Source organism: Drosophila simulans, chromosome 3L (genome assembly GCF_016746395.2).
Source record: "Drosophila simulans strain w501 chromosome 3L, Prin_Dsim_3.1, whole genome shotgun sequence".
Classification (NCBI taxonomy): Eukaryota; Metazoa; Arthropoda; class Insecta; order Diptera; family Drosophilidae; genus Drosophila; species Drosophila simulans.
The window spans coordinates 19,781,211-19,800,653 of NC_052522.2; the positions used below are offsets into that span (position 1 = coordinate 19,781,211).

Here is a 19,443-nt window from a genome sequence, read left to right on the forward strand (position 1 = left end):
AGATTAATGTTGAGTGTTTACTCAAATAATGCATTTTTTAATCACTTCTAAAGGGAAATTTAAGGCTTACTGTTCTATTATCATAGAACTTTTTTTAAAAATCATTATTAACGTAAATCCTGTTATGTGAAATATACATAGATATGTTTTCTTTCGAAAGTAAATCAGTAATGGCCATTATTTTGTCTCAATTAGGAAAAACACACTTATATGAAAGGGTATTAAAAAGTCGACCTTCAACGGCGATATTATACCTGAAGTTCCACGTCCTTTTAAAGGATGTGCTAGGCCACAAAGCATCTTGTATCCTGGTCTATTGTGCTGCTCTGGTGCTTGTGCTTGTTGTTGTCGAGTCATTATATTCATTTAGGAATTCAATTATCGCCATAATTGCAGCAAGTGGTTAATGATGATAATGCGTTTACTCCGATAACGCTGGCGATTGTGATAACGATGCCGGTGACTTGCGTTTTATCCCAGGAACATCTAATTACAGGGCATACAAGTTTGTTAAAAGCGCCAGGATTTACATTTTAAATGCCAATCTTCGCCAGAATGTACTTAAGAGCGGCTAAACAACTCAACATAATTAATGCCTTTTATAATATTGTCAGCCTAAATAAGTTTATACTTAAATAGTTAAGTAAAACTTAACTTAGGTCACAAAAATTATTTATGCAAATGCAAAAGAGCAGAAGAACGCTAATTGTAGTCTAGTTCAATCGAATCTTCAAAACGACCTTAGCTAATTATGAAATTTTACGCCAAACATTTACATGACAAAGATCGCATTTTGCAATGCAAAAAGGCAGCAACAAAGAATATTTTAAATGATGTGAAACATTTAAATTTGGAATTTCTGAAGCGTGCGTCCTGCGAATTGACTTGGCTCAAATGGGTTGCGCTCATTTTAACAGCTTTGTTTTCGCTTTGAAGTCATTTAGCGACCCATTAAAAGTTTTATTGGCTTCTGTTGGCGAGAGAATAAAGATTCGAATCTTGTTTGTATTGGGCAGCTCGTGGTATCATGTGTACAAAATTTTCCAAACAATTGAGTGGAATAACAATTTTTCTTTCATTATCTTCAATTGCAATTAGAATTATTAAATCAATTGGCAAATTGGTAGCGCATATAGAAATATCTTGGTATCATATTGGCGTGCTATTTTAAGACCAATCGAAGCTAAATTCAAGATATACACCTTCTCGGATTATTTGTCCATAAATTAACTGTTGATTTTAATAAAATTAAGTGCCTTTACACAACATAAGATCTAATAGCTTACATTCTACATTTATTTTTTGGCGCCATCTAGCAGATAAGAATATCATTAAGCTTTTTTCACAACCATTGACATTTTACATTACATCATGTATAAGTATGCATTTTTTTACGTTTACCATATATTGGCAATAAGTTGGCCTAATCAAAATTTTGCAGGATTTCAAGAAACTGTCGGATATATATTCCACTTTCTACATCAATGCTTGAGTCGGTTAAGTGAGTTGGACTGATTCTTCATAAATCTATGCTATCCTCTCAAAAGATGCCAATTTTGTTGATTTGATTTCACTGATATATCTACTATGTATTTTATTTTGATACGTTCCTACATATATCACTTGGGAATCTGAATCGCTGTTCTACTATATAATAAATAATATAATATATAAATTGAGAAATTCGAACTACGTCTGATCGAGTTTTCAGTGGATGAAGTTCTCATTTTCATGTGATTACTTACGATGTGAGATTTCATGATCCTTTCAAATACTATTCCGCCACTCAAAAATAAAGTATGCATGCCGATCATAAAACTAAACGTTTTGAAAAAAAGCTTAATCAAACTTCGCCCAACCTTTAAAAAAAAAACAGGTATTCTTTCTTGCCTTTATACATTATTTTTGTTTATTTGCGTTTATATTTTTTATATACAAGTTTACAATGAGATTTCCTTGTCATCCGCTTTGATCGATTCGTTAGCTCATTTGTCTATATGTTTTTATTACATTTGTCTCTGTATATTGGTTAGTGTATAATTAAACTTTAATATTCGTTATTTTATTGCACTCGGTTTATATACAGCTCAGGTAGAAGCTTAAACTGCCGTTTACATGCATCTAAAGGAAAGAAGGCGTAACAAATGATTTACTAACTGAACAAAAAACTTGAATTGAACAATGTAAATAACTAAAAAACACCTCTATATACACACATACGTTTGCTGGATGCAAATATTGTACAAAACACATTCGCTAAAATTATACTTAATATAGGCGATCCTAATCGACTAAGGATCTAATTTGGGAAGCCTTTGCCGTAAAAGTGCCGCAACGATAAAAAAAAAGATAACAAAGGATTCTGTATCTTAAGACGATATGTGTGAGTAAAATGATTTCAAGAATTGTAAATATTTCAATACTCGCGCTTGTAATGTATATCAATTATGTGTATATCTATGTAGGTAACATATGGTATATATGCGTAAGTACATGAATACATCTATCTGCTATCTGGTAAATATAGGTATTTCATATTCTTCGCGCTTTAACAGTACAAGTATTCACTATATTTGCTTAGTTAACTAGCTCGAAGGTTAACCATTGGGTTCTCTGGTTGTCATATTATCGGTTTCCCCGTGGGTTTGTTCTAGCGGCCTGCGAAGGGCATCGGTGTGAATCCTTAAGAGACGACTTTAAAGCTTAAGATTTGGGTATGCATAAGAGTCCTATTGCGTTTCGATTATGCCGTACATATAAAAAGCCGATAACTGAACAACAGCTGCTAAGAGTTCGATATTTACACTTGTCGCCTTAAATTCAATTATTTGTCAACTGATATTTGGTGAGGTCCACCAGGTGCTCATACAGCATATCCTCCTGCGGCGTCAGTCCGATCATAATCCACCCGGATATGGCGGCAATGCTCCTCGTCACCGACAGGCTGCTCCACACGCTCTGCACACTGTTGCTCAGCTGCTCGAAATGGAGTAGATTGGATATGGAACTCAGACCTATCACCACGATCCTTGCGCTTACCATCTCCTGTTGCGTCAGCGTGATGTTGGCATTGTTGTTGAACAGGTACAGCTTCTCGTCGATGGAATCGGAGCAGATGGTTAGGATTATTGTCGCCACATAGATCATGGTGATGATGAGCCACCGAAACGAGATCAGTTCGCTGGCGTTCGAGAAGCTCCAGCGACAGATGTCCATCCTACAAATTTTAAATGGCAAAGTTAAGCAGTTGTAGTCAATAACTACAAAAAAATCTATTTTACTTTCTTCTAAGCTTTTATTAAGTGGGCGCACTTAGATATACGCACCCACACTGGAAACAACTTATTCATGAATAAAAGTTTCTGAAAGTTCAGCTGCGTACGGTGTGCACTTCCTACAGATTCCTGCATGACCTGACATTTACCCGTAGCACTCCGCTTGTCAGAGGGGCAAAGGTCAGGACACAGACTCCACTTCTACTGCCTGAAGATACTTAACATTTAGCACAGCCACAGCGGCACATAAATCAAATGGCGCTGGGATAACGAAGCGAAATGTCATACACAGTTTCACACTTCCATCCAGCCAGACGAAAATGGCACAATTCGAATGGGCAAACAACGTCAGACACTTCCTTTGGACCACCTAAAACCCAACCACTCAACCACCCGACCACCCAAGCCATTCAAAACCACCCACACACTTGTGCCATCGACTGGCGCAGCCTTTAAAGGTCAAGAGTGCAGCCAGGGTGGTTCGCTTGTGCGTGGGCAGCGACTTTGGCATGCAAAAAGAGCAAAGTTTAAGGGCATTAAAATATTTTGTGGCTGATGAAAGCGGCCACGCAATGCGAGCCCCGCAAATTTGTATTTCTATGAGAGCACGAAGCCGAACAAGTACCCAAATTGAGGTCACACCATCGCCATCACCATCAGTTCCACACACACTATCATCCATCAGTGTGGAACGATATCCTCGTGTCTAGACAAAGAAAAATGAAGGAAGTATGTAGAGCCGGAGGTGCGAGGGCTAACTACCCACTTCCTCCAGCTGGCTTCCAGCTCAATGAAACTCCCAACGAATCCTTCGCCAACTGAGGTCAATGAGTTCTGGTGGCGAAACTCCATCGCTGCCACTGAGCACTAAGCATTCCCTTCTTGGCCTTCTATTTTTAGCCGCTCGTTGACGAAGGTTGCGTGGTAGGCCAAATTGGCTTTTAATCAAGCCAAAGGACATCGAAAGCCCAAAGGACGCAATTGGAATTGTGACTAAGTGACTAGAAAATTAGAAAATCCATCGCCTAGAGAGCTAAGCTAGCTTAAGGGTCTGCAATCTATAGTTATGCTAAATAGAATCCCTTTCTTATTTTAAGATATAAGATATCCTTTGAGCCCAAACTCACCGATCGAAAACGGAAACCAGACAGATTATGGCCAAGCAGTAGAAGGTATTCAAGTAGATCTCCGCAAATCCGGCGTAGTCACTTATCAGGGCCAGTCCGGATGCCGCTGCGGATGGGGGTGAGGATTCGCCCGACTCCGTTCCCCGATCGCCAGAATCGAGGTCCATCGGCGATGGTGTCGATGCGGCTGGGGGTTGGGCCGTGGATGACACCGTCTCGCCCGCAAGACTCATGCCATTGATGACCTTGGCCCAGTCCATGGGGTGGCTGCTCAGCACGAAGAGTAGGTGGGCCAGAGCTAGACCGGCTAGCAAGCCGTGGCATATATTCGAGATGAGCAGCCAGATTCGTTGAACTACACAGGCTAGTTGTATGTTGCTGGTGATCCCATTGCTAGTAAAGTAAAGTAAATTGCTGGATTAGAGTGACACCACTGAAGTAGGCATCTCTACTCTATTGCTAGTATGTTTTAATGTCTTTACTTTCTCAAATAGTTAAAAAATAATAATTAAAATTAGTATCTCCCCTACTAACAGCATATAAGTAAGTGTTTTATGATAACCTTAGATACTTTCATATGCCTAACTGAAATCTGAGGTATCATTTCCATTTCCCACAACTCACCGATTAAAGTCGGCATCCAGCAAACAGCGGGTATCACCGTAGCTGCCACGCCCACTTCCATTTCCACCCATTCCGGCACCGCCGTGCGCGTGGCTGCCGCTGGAGCGGAAGAGGCGACCGGCGCCTCCAAGCTCCGCGGCCGAGATGCCATCAAGGCGACCTCCTCCTCCTCCTCCGCCACCACATACACCTCCGCCGCCGGATGCGGAAATTCCGGCGGATCCACGAACAGCCGCCCCCAGGAAGGAGCGCTTGTAGTAGCTGTGCTCCACGGGTCGATATCCGGATGACGTCTGCAGGAACATCTTGTCGATGTGCGCGGGCGCATCGTCCGTGGGCGAGACGACCGGCGTGAATGGGTTGTAGATCTCCTCGCCATCGGCCGGAGCTATGTCGTCGGCCAGCTCCTTCAGAATCGAAGATATCCCGCCTGCCGAGTACAATTTGGCTGTGGGTGAAAGAGGGATTTCATTAGACTATTGTTTGTTACTTTGTGGTTCCATTCTCAGCTTCATATGAGAACCATTTGTTATAAGTTTGTTATAAACAGGAACTGAACCAAATATATAGTAAATGCTATTGAAATAAACTCATTTACAAAGTAAAAGACAACCAGTTCTACTTAGTTTATTTAAAGAATAATCAAACAAGCTAAGACGGCATGGTATCATGGCTCAGACGAGCGAGTGCGCAGAATCGAGAAAGTGGTGGGTGGATGGGCAGGTAGATGGGTGGATGGGTGGAGCTTTTGCTGCAGATGGTTTTACTGAATGGGAACTGAGATCCGGAAGTGGGGAACACGGGCTCTACCCAAAAAATATCAGTCAAGTCGTTTTGCGGAATTTATCGTTGGGTCTGGGGTACTGTTTTTTGAATTGCAATTAGTTTTAAACAAAAGATATTCAAGCGCAAGCAGAAATATATATTAAATTAATTAACCTTAAGTATTTCACAACTATCATTTAACTTGTCTTGCTTTAATAAGCCAATGTAATTACTTGCCTAGTATTTTCAAAGGAATCCCTAACCATTTTTATAAATTTTTGTTCGCAATACACAAACTAATTGATATATTATCATCATCAAATAACTTTAATTCCTTACTTTAAGTAAGTGATTTGAGAGTGCTTAAGTTCTAAAAGTTAAAATATACTCACAGATTAGCTGGCCCCGCTTGTCCCTTTGCGACTTGGTCTTCCGGTGGACGCGTCTCTCCTCCAGGCTCTGGTCGATCTCGAGTTCGCCGGAGAGCGAGGCGTCGTGCATGTCGGAGCACTGCTTGAGGTACCGCATCAGGGTTTCGTTGGCCTGCCGGACCTCCATCTCGCCGGCGGCTATTAGCTTCCGTTCGCGTCTCCGCCGGGACTCCGACTTGCTCCTCTTGCGCCGCGGACTCTTGTCGAAGCTGCTCCTCGAGCGCAGGGATCGCTGGGCGGGACTGGCCTGAGGGTCGGAAAGCGACTGCTGCTTCCTCGATGCGCCCGTGCTAGTTCCGTTTCCAGTTCCGTTTCCGGTTCCGGCGGGGGCGGAGGGCGTGGGGGAACTCTGCTTGAGCTCCCGGTCCATGTACCCAAGTATTCCGCGATGAAAGGACGCATCCGGATCAGCAGGTGAGTGAGTGCGCCTGGACCGATGGTGATGGGTGGCCGGTAGTTGCTGGAGGGTCTCCCGCAGACTCATCGCATCGCCGGATGAGTTGCGACTGCCATCGCTCTGCTTGGGCGGCGGCGGTGAGTCCCTGGTATTGCCAGCGCCCAATGGCGACTCCTCCTCCCCCTCCTCCTGGCCCGGCGGGGCGTGGCCGTTGACCAGCACCACCGTTTGCTGCGACGTCTGGCTGGGCGAACCCACCAGCTCTATGCTGTCCGCCGAGCTCTGGGCACTGATGCGACCCGCACTGCTTGGCGTACCGCCGCTGCCGCCCGGATCCGCCGATGCCACGCCCTCGTTGAGGGCTGTGGCACAGTCCAAGGCCTCTGCCCGCTCGGGCGTGGTGGGCGGCGGAGCTGCCGCTCCCGTAGCCACCGCCTCCCGTTCCAGGCGCCGCTGTCGCGCCTCCGTGCGGCGATGCCGCTGATGCTGGCGGTGCACCTTCGCCTCCATGTGGACTTGTGGGATGCTAGATCCGATCCGAGCCGAGTTGAGCCACTAGGCCAGCTGCATAACAGGTGGACACCCCCTGGGAACGGGCACGGAAACGGGAATGGGAGTGGGAACTTTGTGCTGCTGCAGCTTTTGACCCAAATAACACAGTGCACACCCACACACACACACACACCCGCGAGAGGACACGACCACAACGACAATCAGCGAATGCAGCTCAGCTGCGAGCTGGTGGCATTTCCTCAAGGCTCCACTTCAGCGCACTCTGCACATGCGGATTTCATTGACGACCGAAGAACTGATCACTTATCGGATAGATCAATCTCTGTGTTACGGTACTGCGTTCGATTTTTACTCGATTACGGCGTTATCCGTGCATTATTCTTATATTCCTAAAAAAATAATCACGAGGCGAACGGAACCGAAACCAAAGCAACGCGTTCGAGACTCTGTTCTGCAATAACAACGAATTGGTCATTGCGAGGGGCTTAAATAGACGCGGCTCTCACAACTTTAAAGCCAACATTACCCTCTGACGCCGACTGCTCTGCCTCTGTTAACAGTGGCAAAATATACTGTTAGTTTTTCGACTTGAGTCCGGACTGAAATGTCGATAAAGCATACATACACCACGGTTTGAGCGCATGATATAAATTTTTAATTATTATACAACTTTAATTGTTTTGATTTAATCACCGGTTGACAGACTTGATATTACAATCTTCCAGACACTTTGAAAATTAAATCAATATTTGATGTCTACGAATTTCCTCGCCATTCAAAACATTCATATTCAAAATTTTACATTTCCGTCTTTTGACCGGCAGTGTCAAATGCTTAAGCGCAGTCTCCAACCAATGTTAGGCCTGGCGCCCTGTTAACTGTAACAGTGACGCCCACGCCGACGTCGACGTCAATGAGAGGCGAACGGTATTTTTGGAAAGCCATTGAGAGCGAACACGTTTCAATGTAGTTGTAGCGTAGTAACCGTTCGCGAGAGAGTGAGCGCTAGAGCTTTAAGGACAATGACGTCAACAGTGCGTGCCTGTGCACCCACACATTGCAGGTGTTTGTGTAATAGTGTGTGTCTATGTGTGTTGCTTGTGCTTGAGTTTGTTGGTATTATTGACAAATTCTATTTTTAGGCATCTATAAAAATGTGCGAGCTGAAGATGGGATTTTATTGGCAACACCTGAACTCACACTTAAAAAGCAGCTGTGTTTCACTGGAAGAAACTTCGCTGTTTATAGGGCGGGATTTTAAAACAATGTGTGGAAATAGTAATAAGTTAGTAAATGGAATTTTATAGATTTTTGTGATTACTTTTAAATTAGTTTTTTTGCACACATTCTTCCCATCTGCTACGTCATATTTTGCAAAAAGCAATTTCGCCCACGCGTCTCTTCTCTCTCCTACACAATCAACATCACTTTCTCCGTCTCTCATTCTCTCGTTCTACCTCTCTCTTTCGCACTTTCTCCTCTGTGCAATCGATAAATGCGTGGTAGGATGTCAGCTCACTGCGCAGCTTTCGCCTCTGATGACGTCAATGGAAAAAGCTCAATCCAAAACCAAAACAACAACAGTGCCTCCCTTAGGAGACAAACCCCTCCTTCTTAGCAGAGGAAAATTGACAAAAGCCGGCAAAAGCTTGACAGGCGTCAGGAAAATTGGATTATAGTAAAGCTGAGAAAAGAGAGAGAGAGAGAGAGAGAGCGGGACAGACTAAGAATCCTTCTGGCGTTGGCGTTGGCTAATGGCCCTTGAAATGGCAAAAGTTTGTGATGCGGGCGGATCCAGAATATATATCCATATAACATAATATGCAGAAAATATAAAAAATGATTAAAAATCAATATTTTGCGTTATAACATTTTTGGACTATTTTACACATAAATGTCTAGAGAACTGATAATCCATTGCTATCCTGTTCATCCGCCTCTGAACAGAAAATAACCGCGAAACTCTCACCGAGAGCCAGACAGACATCCTGGAAGAGAGCGAGAGAGAGAAAGAGTTTGACAGAAAGAGGAATGGAAAAGAACGTCGATGGTAAAGAGTTTGAGTGCGAACGTCACGACCATGACGTCACACTGACGTCAGTGGGCGTATTGCCAAAAAGAAAACGCTGTTGCGGCGGAAAAGGCAGCAAAAAGGCAGATCGATATAAAACCAAGTCCTCTGTCAAATTTATAGTAAAAAAGGGTGGCCTATTGATAAGTTTATTCTCACAGTACATGCTTCTAAAACAAAGAATAGCCAAAATGGTTTTTATTAAAAATGGAGCACAGAATCAGAGAACTGCAGAAAGCCACTGACACTCTATGTGTGGTAAAACACCCGGGTGTACTTGCGGCAACTAAAATCACCCGAGTGTTTTACCATTGTTTTTTGTTACTTGCAAAAGAACACCATTGGGTGCATTTTTTAATAGCTTCTTTCTTGAAGCTTTCTGAAACAATTTTAAATTCCGTGGTCGTCTTGATGTTAGGCAACATTTATGGCGGGATATATTGGAGGTGTCCTTTTGTAAGAATTTGAGCACTTTCCGAACAGTTTCATCTTCTTTAAAATGTCACATAAATGCTCCTTTACGTTGATTGGCATCTGAGTAAGATCCATTCATAATTTTATTTGTCACGAAGTCTTGCGTTTCTGCCATTATTGCGACCTTCTTCTTTGGCTTCAAAATCATACTGAATCCGAAAACGCTAGCAAGTGCATCCAGACACTCGACTGCCTACGAGGCACTCGAGTGTCTACGTAACATCCAAGTTTTTTACTGGAAACTCAAAATTGTTGAGTGTGAATCGAGTGGCAAAAAATGACACTTTTGCAGTTACACAGTAACTGCACAGAATTATTACTACATTCCATCTATTCTATTAGTAAGGTATAATGTTGGAAGGCTATTGCATACTATTTAGGACCATAAACTTTTTGACTATAAGTTAACAATATGAACCAGCGCTAAATAGAATACAAAGAAAAAAAGCTCTTTTTTATAATATTCAGCCGGAAAGCGTTTAATAGTGATCTAATGAATAACAACAATGGAGAGTGACAATGCCACCAAGTAGCGTTGCCAGTGGATACGCTTGGGTTGTTAGGTCAATAAAGACAGACAAAATACAGCAGGCCACTGAAGAGGTAGGTATTGCACTGAGGAATACTAATAATGCCACTGCTGGAGGCACCTGCGGACTACCTGGAGTCCTCTCCGGATCACTCGCTCCAGGCGGAACTGCCCATCCTTCTGGCACCGCCGGGTCCGGCCGCCTTGGCCCAGGTCCGGATGCCTCCGCCCGAGGTGCGGCTCAATCAGCAGAATCCCGCCCAGCAGCAGCAGCGGATGCAGTTCAACCGGCGCCAACTGGGTCGCCGGAACTCCTTCGATCGGGATGTGGCCATTGCCGAGGAGGAACAACATCTTCCGGCCTTCGTCCACCTGCTGCCCGTGGTGCTGCCGCAACAGGGTCCGGAACCGACACTGGACGAGCTACTGGTGGGTGCACGTTAACCTTGAGAATTAAAAGTGATCCACTTCATCATTAAAATATTGTTCGTTTAGCGCCGAGTGACGCAACGCACGGATCTGGAGGCGGTGGAGCAAGTGCGCCTGCGCGTGATCTCCTACACAGTCAGCCTGTCCCGCCTGTCGCTCTTCCTGCCGCGCCTCCAATCCCTCGACCTGAGTGGCAGTGTGCTGAGCTCCCTGCGCGACCTGGGTTACGGACTCCTCCAGCTAACCAGGCTGGACATCAGCAACTGCGGCCTGAATAGCTTCGACGGCACCAGTGGATTGCCGGCCATCCGGGTGCTAATCGCTGATGGAAACATGATCCAGCGGGTGGATCCGCTAGCCGAACTGGTCCACCTGCGCGTTCTCAAGGCAAGGAACAACCGGATCAGTGAGCTGGGGCTGCTCTCCTTCCTGGGAATGTGCCCGCAGCTGCAGGAGGTGGAGTTGCAGGGCAATCCCGTGTGTCGTTTGCCGCTCTACCGCTCGCTCCTGGCGCGCAGTGTGCCCACGCTGCAACTGTTGGATGGACGGGTGTTGAACGGTGAGCCTGCTCCTGTGGAGATGGAGGAGGCCACATCCCCGGCATCAAGTGATCTGGAGTCTGGCTCCGAGACGACTGCACAACGGCCGAACACGGCACCTGCTCCGGAACCCGTTCCTATCGCCCTAAATGCCGCCATCCGGCGCCAAGTCTCGGCCAGCTCCGCCTCCACTCCAGTGGCAGGATCGGTTTTGGGCCTAGTGCGCCAGCGGCGGAGGCGCAGTGGCCACGCCTGGGTCAGTTCCTCCTCCTCCAGCGGATCGTCTTCCGCCTCCTCGGCCCGATCCACCCGGGCGCCATCCATGAGCTCCTGTTCGTCCAACAGCAGCCTCGACGTCCAATCATCGTCCCATTATGTCTTCAGCACACAGTCCACGCTGGAATAGACCACACTGCAAAAAAAAGTTAATATTTTATACACAATAATATTACAGACGATCTGCATCAGGATTCAAAATCCTGACTGTTAAAACTGGTTATACCAGAAACAATAAAAAAACAAAATTAATTATGCTTAAGAGCTTGTAAAATAGATAGTAGAATTCATCTTCTAACTCTGGAAACTCTTAGTAAAAGCACCTAGAAAAAAGCTTATGTATGGGAAGCAGATCGATAGAAGTGGAGGCAGATTGACTAAGAGAATAAGAATAGTACATAGTGTAAATAAACAACGGGAAGTTACGTGACAGGCAGCAAATTATGAAATTTCTTGAAAATTCGTTTATTTATCGGCCTAATCCGAGCAACTCCACCTCCAGGCAGCGAATGTGGTTTTATGGATGTAGGGGTAGAGAGAGCTCCACGTCTATAACCCAACCACATCGATAGACTTCGATGACCATGTTTCGCAAACATATGATAAAACCAAAACTGTTACATCAATGATTGCTAAAACTTGTCTCCAATGGACTTGCTTTAAAAGCAATAATATTTATAAATAAAAGCCAATTCAAATTCTGTCAAAAGTATTTCACTTTTTAATAAGACATCGAGAAAAACTACAGTTGAACCTTTTGTATCTCATTTTCTCGCCATTTAATTTTTACACCAAAGACACTGGAATAATTATTCTAGTGTCTTTGGTTACACCATGGAGAGCAGTGCCAGTTGCCATTAGTATGACCATTTGCTGTGCTAGACACAACAGCAAATAATGCCCAAAAGACAACCTAAGGGAGGTTTAATTTTAGCGTAAGATACTTTTTCACTTAATAGCTTACTCACCAGCAATTTCACGATGATCTGCATTTTGAAACTAAAAGTTATTTTGAAATCTTGCTCTTTTATATGAGAGCTGGATTATAGATAAGAGATCGATTTAATGAAACTATAAAAATTAATGGCAATTCATTTTATATTCCTGTCTACACAATTAAATGATTATGTCAAATATTTCCAGGGAAAATATTTATTTATTTATTTTGGTTCAATGGTTCAACATCAAAGTGCTCTTAAAACTAATAAATATGAATGTATAAACGTTTGGTCTAAAAATTACTAGTCACTAGTCGTTAATGCGAACGCGAAATTTCATCATTTATCTGGCATATTTATTGGGTATAAAATGAGAAAATATTTAAAAATTGTTTAAAAGTGTGGGCGTGAAATAGAGGGGCGTGTCCACAGTGTGTTTGGTATACAAATAAAAATTGGCAAGACAAACTAAACTATTTTCAAAAATGTGAGCGGTTTGCGGGCGTTAGAGTGGGCGTGGCAACATGGGTAAACAAACTGCGTTTATTACTCCAGAATCTGTATGCTGAATCTCAACTGGCAGACGGACAGGCGGACATGGATAAATCCACTCCGGCTATTGATCCTGATCAAGAATATATATAATTTATATACTATATAACGCTTCCTTTTGCCTGTTACATACTTTTCAACGAATCTAGTATACCCTTTTACTTCACGAGTAACGGATGTAAACAATCAATAAAGAGCACATAAAGATTGCTTGGTAACATAAATAAACTTTATAAATTGTAGCACGTGAAAGCTATATAATTAATGTTATCACATTTAAAATGTCTGAAAATGGAATCACCGACAAATTATACACTTAATTTTTTTATTTCACAAACGTGTACAGTTAAATTTAAAAGCCATTCTGTAAAATGATTAAACTTATTACTAGCGTTGCTCTTTATATGTATGAATATGTATATTCCAAATAAACAGCTATTCAAACGACCCCAATTGAAAGTAGTCAAATGTTACTTATAAGTGCACTTTATTTAAACGCTTTCCTTATTGGATGTCTACGTCTCGAGTGCTGTGGTCACAGGTGTAGATTGCACGTGAATATAAGGAGTGATGGGAAGAATCTAATATTTATATCGAAACATCCAATCATAAGTAAGATCTTTTTAAAGTGATTTTTGAAGTTTGAGTTTTATCTCAGATACATTACTGCAGCAAGATACAAACTCTTAGAATACACATTATGCAGAAGGTATTCCAATTAGTCCTCATACATTCCCATCACTGCACTTGCTAATATCTACTCGGTGTAGCTGTATTGAAAGAGGGCCGCCGAGGGCGATCTAACCGGCACGAGTTGGCTCTGACCATTTGGATTGCGGAATACCATATAGTCGCGTCCATTGATCAGGCGCCGCACACCGCCCTCAGAATCGCCGCCCAGGAGGACACCATTTCCAAGGGCATTTCCGTTTGCGAGGGGACGTCGCCAGCGATTCAGTGGATCTCCGTGACTGCCGCCGTTGAAGATGCTCTGGTACGGTGGCGGAGGAGTGACATTTTGGCCGTGGGTGGAGGCGCCCAGGAGCTGCCCGTGTCCACTGTTCAATCGCCTCCAGCCACGCAGCCAGCGGGATGGAGCCACCGACTGGCCATTGGGCGTTCGTCCGATTCCGTGGCGCGCCCACTTGTTCGCCTCCTGGCGACTATTGACGTACCGGAACACCAGCTCCGTGCTGAAGACGGCCAGTGCGGTGGCAAAGCCGGCCAGCATGATGTAGTACGTCATCATCAGGTCGCCGTTCCTCAGCTGTCGCTCCGTTCCGCCGAGGTCCTGCGGACAGATCTCGGCACTCGGCAGATTCCTCTTAGACAGGTGCTTCACGATACCCGATTCCACCAGGTGTAGCAGCCTGCAAGGTGTGAAATGGCATTATCCGTATGGTTAAGGCATCAGCTCACCCACTCCGGGTCAAATAATTGGCTCAAATTCGAGCCAATTGGATAGGCAAAGGTCCTCTTCTTCTTCAGAAACGGCTCCTTGGCCATGGCAAACGGGCAGTGGACCTTCTCGTCGCTAAAGCTCACGGTTTTCCGGTACAGATAGTCCCTGTACAACATTATGTTTATCGCCGGCCGATCCCTCACAAAAACATAGCCATTCTTTTCCACGTAGTTCTGCAGATTGTAGGTGTCGTTGGTCTCGTCCGAGAATACGGCGTAGTTGTTCTGGATCATTCGGTTTAGCATGGACAAGGATTCATTGGTCTGAACGATAAACGGCAATGGATAAATATTTAAAATTTTAAATAAACGTAAGAAATCTATTTTAAGATTTCAATTTAGATTAAGGGTTGCATATTACTTTCACTCAGAGAAAGACCCGTTATCAACGATCTCAAAATCTAGCCAAGATCAAATCATGTTCATATTCTAGTGTCTTTGGTACAACCCTATCAGCTATCCCATATTATGTGTGAAATTAAGCAAAAAATGTCTGCATTAAGGATCCAGAACTATGGCACCACTAAAAATCGATATTTTCATGGTCTTCCCATGCCTTTCAACTCCTCCGTATCCCACGGGATCCCACTCACCGTCCGAATGGCGTACTCCACTCCACCGCCCCGCATGGAAACGAAGTGCTTGTTCTTCGTCAGGATATCGTTGACCGTGTTGTACGGCAGTGTGAACTTGGAGAGGGTCAGGAAGGCGGTCAGGTTGGCCGTGTAGAAGGACGTCAGTATCGTAATGAAAATCCACCAGGTGGCAAAGAGCAGCCGCGTCGAGTCTGCAATGGTTTTCAATGGGCTTAATGAAACGACAAACTGCCGGGGTTCCCGGTCCCCGGTGGCTTGGCATGCAATCAGTGGGCCATTAGCGCCCGCCGATGGCTATCTTAACCGCTCGATTGCACTTTAACCTAATTGCACCCACCTGCTATGGGCGACAGGGTGCTGCCCTGCTTCATCAGCGCCCCGTAGACGAACCAGGCGCAGTGGCCCAGGGAGTAGGGCGTCTGCTGGCCATCGCCGGTTAGCCGATTGCGCAGAATGATCAGCAAGTAGATGATCGGCCCCACGGCCAGCAGAGAGACGAGGATCAGGATCCACACCCAGAACTCGAAGGGCGCAAGCAGTCCGGACCCACTAGCCGACTCCCGGGGACGCTGCATCACCATTATCCACTCGCCCTCGTCCAGCGTCGTGGTGGAGTAGTAGACGAAGCTGCGCTGGTCAGAGAGCGAGGGTATGAAGGCCGCCGCCAAGTCCACCGTCTGTTGGGCATCGATATAAGTTTTAATCCGACTATAGAGTATCCAAGTCCAATCTCCGCCAGACTACTTACACTGCTGTTTACCATCTCGATGAGGCTGCGATCGAAGTCGTTCGGCGAGCCGATGATGTTGTCCTGGGGCACGACCACCTCATAGGTGAAGTTGAACTTCTTCTTGAGGAAGTCGATGATCTGAAAGGAGACTCCATGCCCGACACGGGTGCCGTTCTCCAGGACCTCGGTGTAGCTGAGCGGATAGTCCTCCAGGGTGGCGATGCGCAGGTGCTTGCCCCCGATCCAATCGAGCATCTCGCGCAGCTTTGGCTTCTTCCTGTTAATGGTCTCCAGCGTTTCCACAGGGGCATCCGGATCGAATACGGCATCCGAATCCTCCACATCGATGGGCAGCTCGGTGACCGGGGAATAAGTGCCATTTTCGCCCAGCTGGATTAGGTTCGTCGGCGGGGAATCGTTCAGCGGGGGGCAGGCGACACAGAGGGCAGCGGCCACCAGCAGCTCGATGCCAGTGGCCATCGATGAGATTGCCTACTGTACTATTTGGGGTTTTGCAACTCTAATAAATTCACTTTTTGCGCTTCCTGGACATTCCGCTGTTGCGTTCCCCACAACGCCGCGTGCCTCACTGAAACGGAAAGTGGTAACTTTGAATTACATTTGTCCCGCCTCGGCCATTCGGATTGCTTTGTAAATATGGTCCCTGTACGCTTGGCCACCCCGCAAATACAATTAACAATAATGACAAGTGCAAACATGACAGTGGGTCATGGAACGTGCGGCTCCTTTGGGGGGCCACAACTTCCACCCCAACCTCGGTGAGTGGAATGCAGATTCGAGGCTTTGATTGGACGCCATGCCGGGTTGGAAGCCAGGTGGTGACCATTCCCAGGGGTCTGGCTAATAAGCTGGGCAACAGCTTAAGAAAATAGATGTAAATATATGTCCTTTATATATTATGTATCTAGTTCAAGTCCAGCGAAAATGGGTTATGCCTGGATTGCGTCGTCATTGCCGAACCAATTTCACCTTTCAAGAGCATGAAGGCTTCTCGGGATACTTGAGTTCCCCAATTACGACCCAGAATTGATTTTCCTATTAGCTAACTAAGCCACAGAGTCATCGGTAAACAAATTAGTTCTTTTTTAAGGACTTAATATGGCCGACAGTTTGTTTAATGACTATGCAATTATAATTTATAGGTTTGTCTTTTGGTAACAAGCTTCGTTTCCCGTTCTCATTACTTCCACTTACCTTAGCTGAAATCTAGATTTGGAACTCTAGTTATCTGTTTATATTGATTCTCTTCAGATTTTGAATGCATATAGATGCTATAAAATGGAGAACTTCAAGTTTGTTTGATTCTTATGTGTTTCTTTTTTCTTTATTTGTCATGTGCGCATGTGTAAAGTATCTGCAATCGTGGTCAATTAGATACATTAGACTGGGTCAACCGAAGCGAGAATTGGTGTCCAAGAGTTCGCCGCTGGCCAATGCATTTTGGCTGCACTTGCAATCCTCTCCGTCCACTCGTCCCTTGCCAGAAGTCAGGATGCGCATGCCCTCGGCGAACTTGGGGAATCCGGACATCGTCTCCTTCAGCGTGGTCATCATCACCGGCAGGTACATGAAGAAGTCCTTGAAGTGGCCCACCACCGTGTGATAGTCCACAGGTCGTCCACTGACCGAATTCTGAATGTTCCCATCGTTTTCAATATCGTTTCCCGTGGAAGATGCGAAGGGCAGGGCAAAGCAGAGCTGTGAAACTGTGATCAAAATGTTTTATTTTCAATTTAACTAAATATCTTATATATTTCAATCACTTCGTTGCCCTAATGGCGTACAAGTGGACCTTACCCAACAAGAAAACTGTTGCCACTGCCTGCAGTTGGAACTGGAATCGCTGGTTGTCGTCTCCCATGGCTAGAAATTTGCGCAAATGTGCAACTCGGGCCAAAGTGCATCGGAATATATATTATTCAGAGTGCGAGGTAAGCAGAAAAGTTCAAGAACTCTTCATCGACGCTTTTCTTATTTCCCTGCTATGGTCATTCGCTTCATTACCGAAATACCTGAAACCACTGCGCTTGGTCTTTTCACTATATGAAGCCAAAGACCTTAGAAAACTAAAAGAAAATCTCTTATTTCAAATAAAAATACTTAAATAAAGTCATATTATATGAAAATATTATTATACGATATATCATTTGAAGCCGAAAAACTTGATGATTAGAAAAGAACTCTCTTTTATGTTAGTCTTCATATCTTGCAAATAAAGTTTGAGCGATCCATTCATTGGGATACACTGCCTCGAAAATAGATATACCCTTTGAGTACGGGGTACTACATTCATTATTTATTCACCATTCGTATTGTACGATAACTATCGTGTTTTAAGAGTGCTGAATTTTACCTCAAGATGTCGCTATGATGGGCGCCAAGCAAATAAGTTTGAATTTATTGGCTATATAAAGTCGTCTCGAAAACAGGTATTTGTACTTTGACACCTTCTCTACATATGCAGTCTGAAACTAATAATTATTTATTGATTGATACTTGGATTGGTAAACAGTGTCCGGTTTCCATTCCAGAGATCCCATCCCAGATCGAAGATCGTTGGGTATGAGCATTCAATCAAGTGGTTAACCAGGCATCGCATTTAATATATGTTATTGATTCAATGAAAACTACATTTACAGGGTATATAGTGTTGATTCTACATCTCCTTTTGCCATATTGTTGTTACTTAACTTTACCTGACAATGAAATTGCCTATTTCGTGTGTAGTTAATGGACAGCAATTAAATTGTTTGAAATTATTAAGTGAATTTTATATGATTTTTACATTTAGTGACTCACGTTTTTACAATAGTTGTGTTTACGTATTTATGTATTTACTTACACATCGAAATTTTGTAATTTGGTAAAATATTTGAGTGGTTTTGAAAGCACATGCAAAACTAGCAATCAGCATTGGCGAAACTTTTTCATGGAAATTGATTGAATGGGATCTAGTAAATATCTAGAGAAACTTGTCGACCATGCCTCGCATGCCTATGCGACTATATACTTATATACCCACATAAAGTATGTTCAAGACCCAAGTCGGAACCCAAAAATGTGCTGACCGATATGCGGGGAATGGGGCTCAAGTTCAAAGTCAATGCCGATGCGCCGGCTTTGAAATGCTGCAAGCCGCAAAATGCTGGCTCTCGAAGTAAATGCGGTAATAGTTGTGTATATTTTTGTATTTGTTTACTCAAACTTTGTTGCTACTTTTTGGCACCAGGCGGCGAAACCGTTGGCGGCGAAGTGAGGGGCTGGGCGGGGATCATTGGCCCACTCGAAAACACGTACAACACGGCGGCAATTCGCTGTTTATGCCCGGCCACCGAATTAAGCCACAATTATGATCCGGCTTTATTGATGTTCGCTGGTGCGTGCGCCTCGTTGCCTGGGAAGAGTAAAATAAAAAATATTAATTGTAACAGGTTTTATGACGCGCCCATCAACGGTTGGCCAGTCGTGTCGTGTGTCATCCACAGCTCCACAGCTTATCGCTTATCACGGGATGATTTGCAAGTTTATAACGAGATGGGAGATGTTTTAATAAATACACATACGGCTGGCTTATGGCCGGCACTTAATGGGCCATTCATTTTCTTTAACATCCATCGCACAGGTGAGCAATTCACCACCATGTTGGCAGCACGAAAGAAACAATTTGTTAGGGCGATTATAATAACAGGCCACAC

The 19,443-nt window shown here is 44.3% G+C and overlaps 4 protein-coding genes and 1 long non-coding RNA gene across 6 annotated transcripts; 2 read left to right on the forward strand and 3 right to left on the reverse strand.

Moving 5' to 3' along the window:
• Window positions 1–1,879: 1,879 nt before the first annotated feature.
• LOC6738787 (H2.0-like homeobox protein) lies at window positions 1,880–7,599 on the reverse strand. The gene is made up of 5 exons (XM_039293294.2): window positions 6,184–7,599; window positions 5,027–5,474; window positions 4,403–4,795; window positions 3,040–3,217; window positions 1,880–2,976 (listed from the first exon to the last, which is right to left on the reverse strand). The coding sequence occupies exons 1-5, from the start codon at window positions 7,127–7,129 to the stop codon at window positions 2,821–2,823; spliced, it is 2,121 nt and encodes a 706-aa protein (XP_039149228.1). The 5' UTR covers window positions 7,130–7,599; the 3' UTR covers window positions 1,880–2,820.
• A 250-nt stretch (window positions 7,600–7,849) lies between these two features.
• Window positions 7,850–8,954, forward strand: LOC123327182. Of its 2 annotated transcripts, none has more exons than XR_006541715.1 (3): window positions 7,850–8,209; window positions 8,275–8,417; window positions 8,465–8,954. It is a non-coding gene; the product is annotated as an uncharacterized LOC123327182 (long non-coding RNA). The 2 variants fall into 2 exon arrangements; XR_006541716.1 differs by having other exon boundaries at window positions 8,514–8,954.
• A 1,288-nt stretch (window positions 8,955–10,242) lies between these two features.
• LOC6738788 (leucine-rich repeat-containing protein 56) lies at window positions 10,243–11,587 on the forward strand. Its single transcript, XM_002085552.4, has 2 exons — window positions 10,243–10,635; window positions 10,702–11,587. The coding sequence occupies exons 1-2, from the start codon at window positions 10,309–10,311 to the stop codon at window positions 11,578–11,580; spliced, it is 1,206 nt and encodes a 401-aa protein (XP_002085588.1). The 5' UTR covers window positions 10,243–10,308; the 3' UTR covers window positions 11,581–11,587.
• A 1,823-nt stretch (window positions 11,588–13,410) lies between these two features.
• LOC6738789 (glutamate receptor ionotropic, delta-1) lies at window positions 13,411–16,323 on the reverse strand. The gene is made up of 5 exons (XM_016169209.3): window positions 15,746–16,323; window positions 15,335–15,674; window positions 14,995–15,188; window positions 14,364–14,665; window positions 13,411–14,310 (listed from the first exon to the last, which is right to left on the reverse strand). Exons 1-5 carry the CDS (start codon window positions 16,205–16,207, stop codon window positions 13,698–13,700), a joined length of 1,911 nt encoding a protein of 636 aa, XP_016032604.1. The 5' UTR covers window positions 16,208–16,323; the 3' UTR covers window positions 13,411–13,697.
• A 726-nt stretch (window positions 16,324–17,049) lies between these two features.
• On the reverse strand, window positions 17,050–17,651 carry LOC6738790. The gene is made up of 2 exons (XM_002085554.4): window positions 17,546–17,651; window positions 17,050–17,454 (listed from the first exon to the last, which is right to left on the reverse strand). The coding sequence occupies exons 1-2, from the start codon at window positions 17,607–17,609 to the stop codon at window positions 17,138–17,140; spliced, it is 381 nt and encodes a 126-aa protein (XP_002085590.1). The 5' UTR covers window positions 17,610–17,651; the 3' UTR covers window positions 17,050–17,137.
• Window positions 17,652–19,443: the final 1,792 nt, after the last annotated feature.

Excerpts from the sequence above, each read along its gene's own strand:
- LOC6738787 (XM_039293294.2), bottom strand. The coding sequence starts at position 7,129 with ATGGAGGCGAAGGTGCACCGCCAGCATCAGCGGCATCGCCGCACGGAG. Across the intron at positions 4,796-5,026 it reads CTGGATGCCGACTTTAATCG|CAATGGGATCACCAGCAACA; the intron begins GTGAGTTGTGGG and ends TTACTTTACTAG. Across the intron at positions 2,977-3,039 it reads CGCTGACGCAACAGGAGATG|CTGAGCAACAGTGTGCAGAG; the intron begins GTAAGCGCAAGG and ends CATTTCGAGCAG.
- LOC6738788 (XM_002085552.4), top strand. The coding sequence starts at position 10,309 with ATGCCACTGCTGGAGGCACCTGCGGACTACCTGGAGTCCTCTCCGGAT. Across the intron at positions 10,636-10,701 it reads CGACACTGGACGAGCTACTG|CGCCGAGTGACGCAACGCAC; the intron begins GTGGGTGCACGT and ends TTGTTCGTTTAG.
- LOC6738789 (XM_016169209.3), bottom strand. The coding sequence starts at position 16,207 with ATGGCCACTGGCATCGAGCTGCTGGTGGCCGCTGCCCTCTGTGTCGCC. Across the intron at positions 15,189-15,334 it reads CACCCTGTCGCCCATAGCAG|ACTCGACGCGGCTGCTCTTT; the intron begins GTGGGTGCAATT and ends AAACCATTGCAG. Across the intron at positions 14,311-14,363 it reads AGCCAATTATTTGACCCGGA|GCTGCTACACCTGGTGGAAT; the intron begins GTGGGTGAGCTG and ends CACACCTTGCAG.
- LOC6738790 (XM_002085554.4), bottom strand. The coding sequence starts at position 17,609 with ATGGGAGACGACAACCAGCGATTCCAGTTCCAACTGCAGGCAGTGGCA. Across the intron at positions 17,455-17,545 it reads GGCAACAGTTTTCTTGTTGG|TTTCACAGCTCTGCTTTGCC; the intron begins GTAAGGTCCACT and ends TTTTGATCACAG.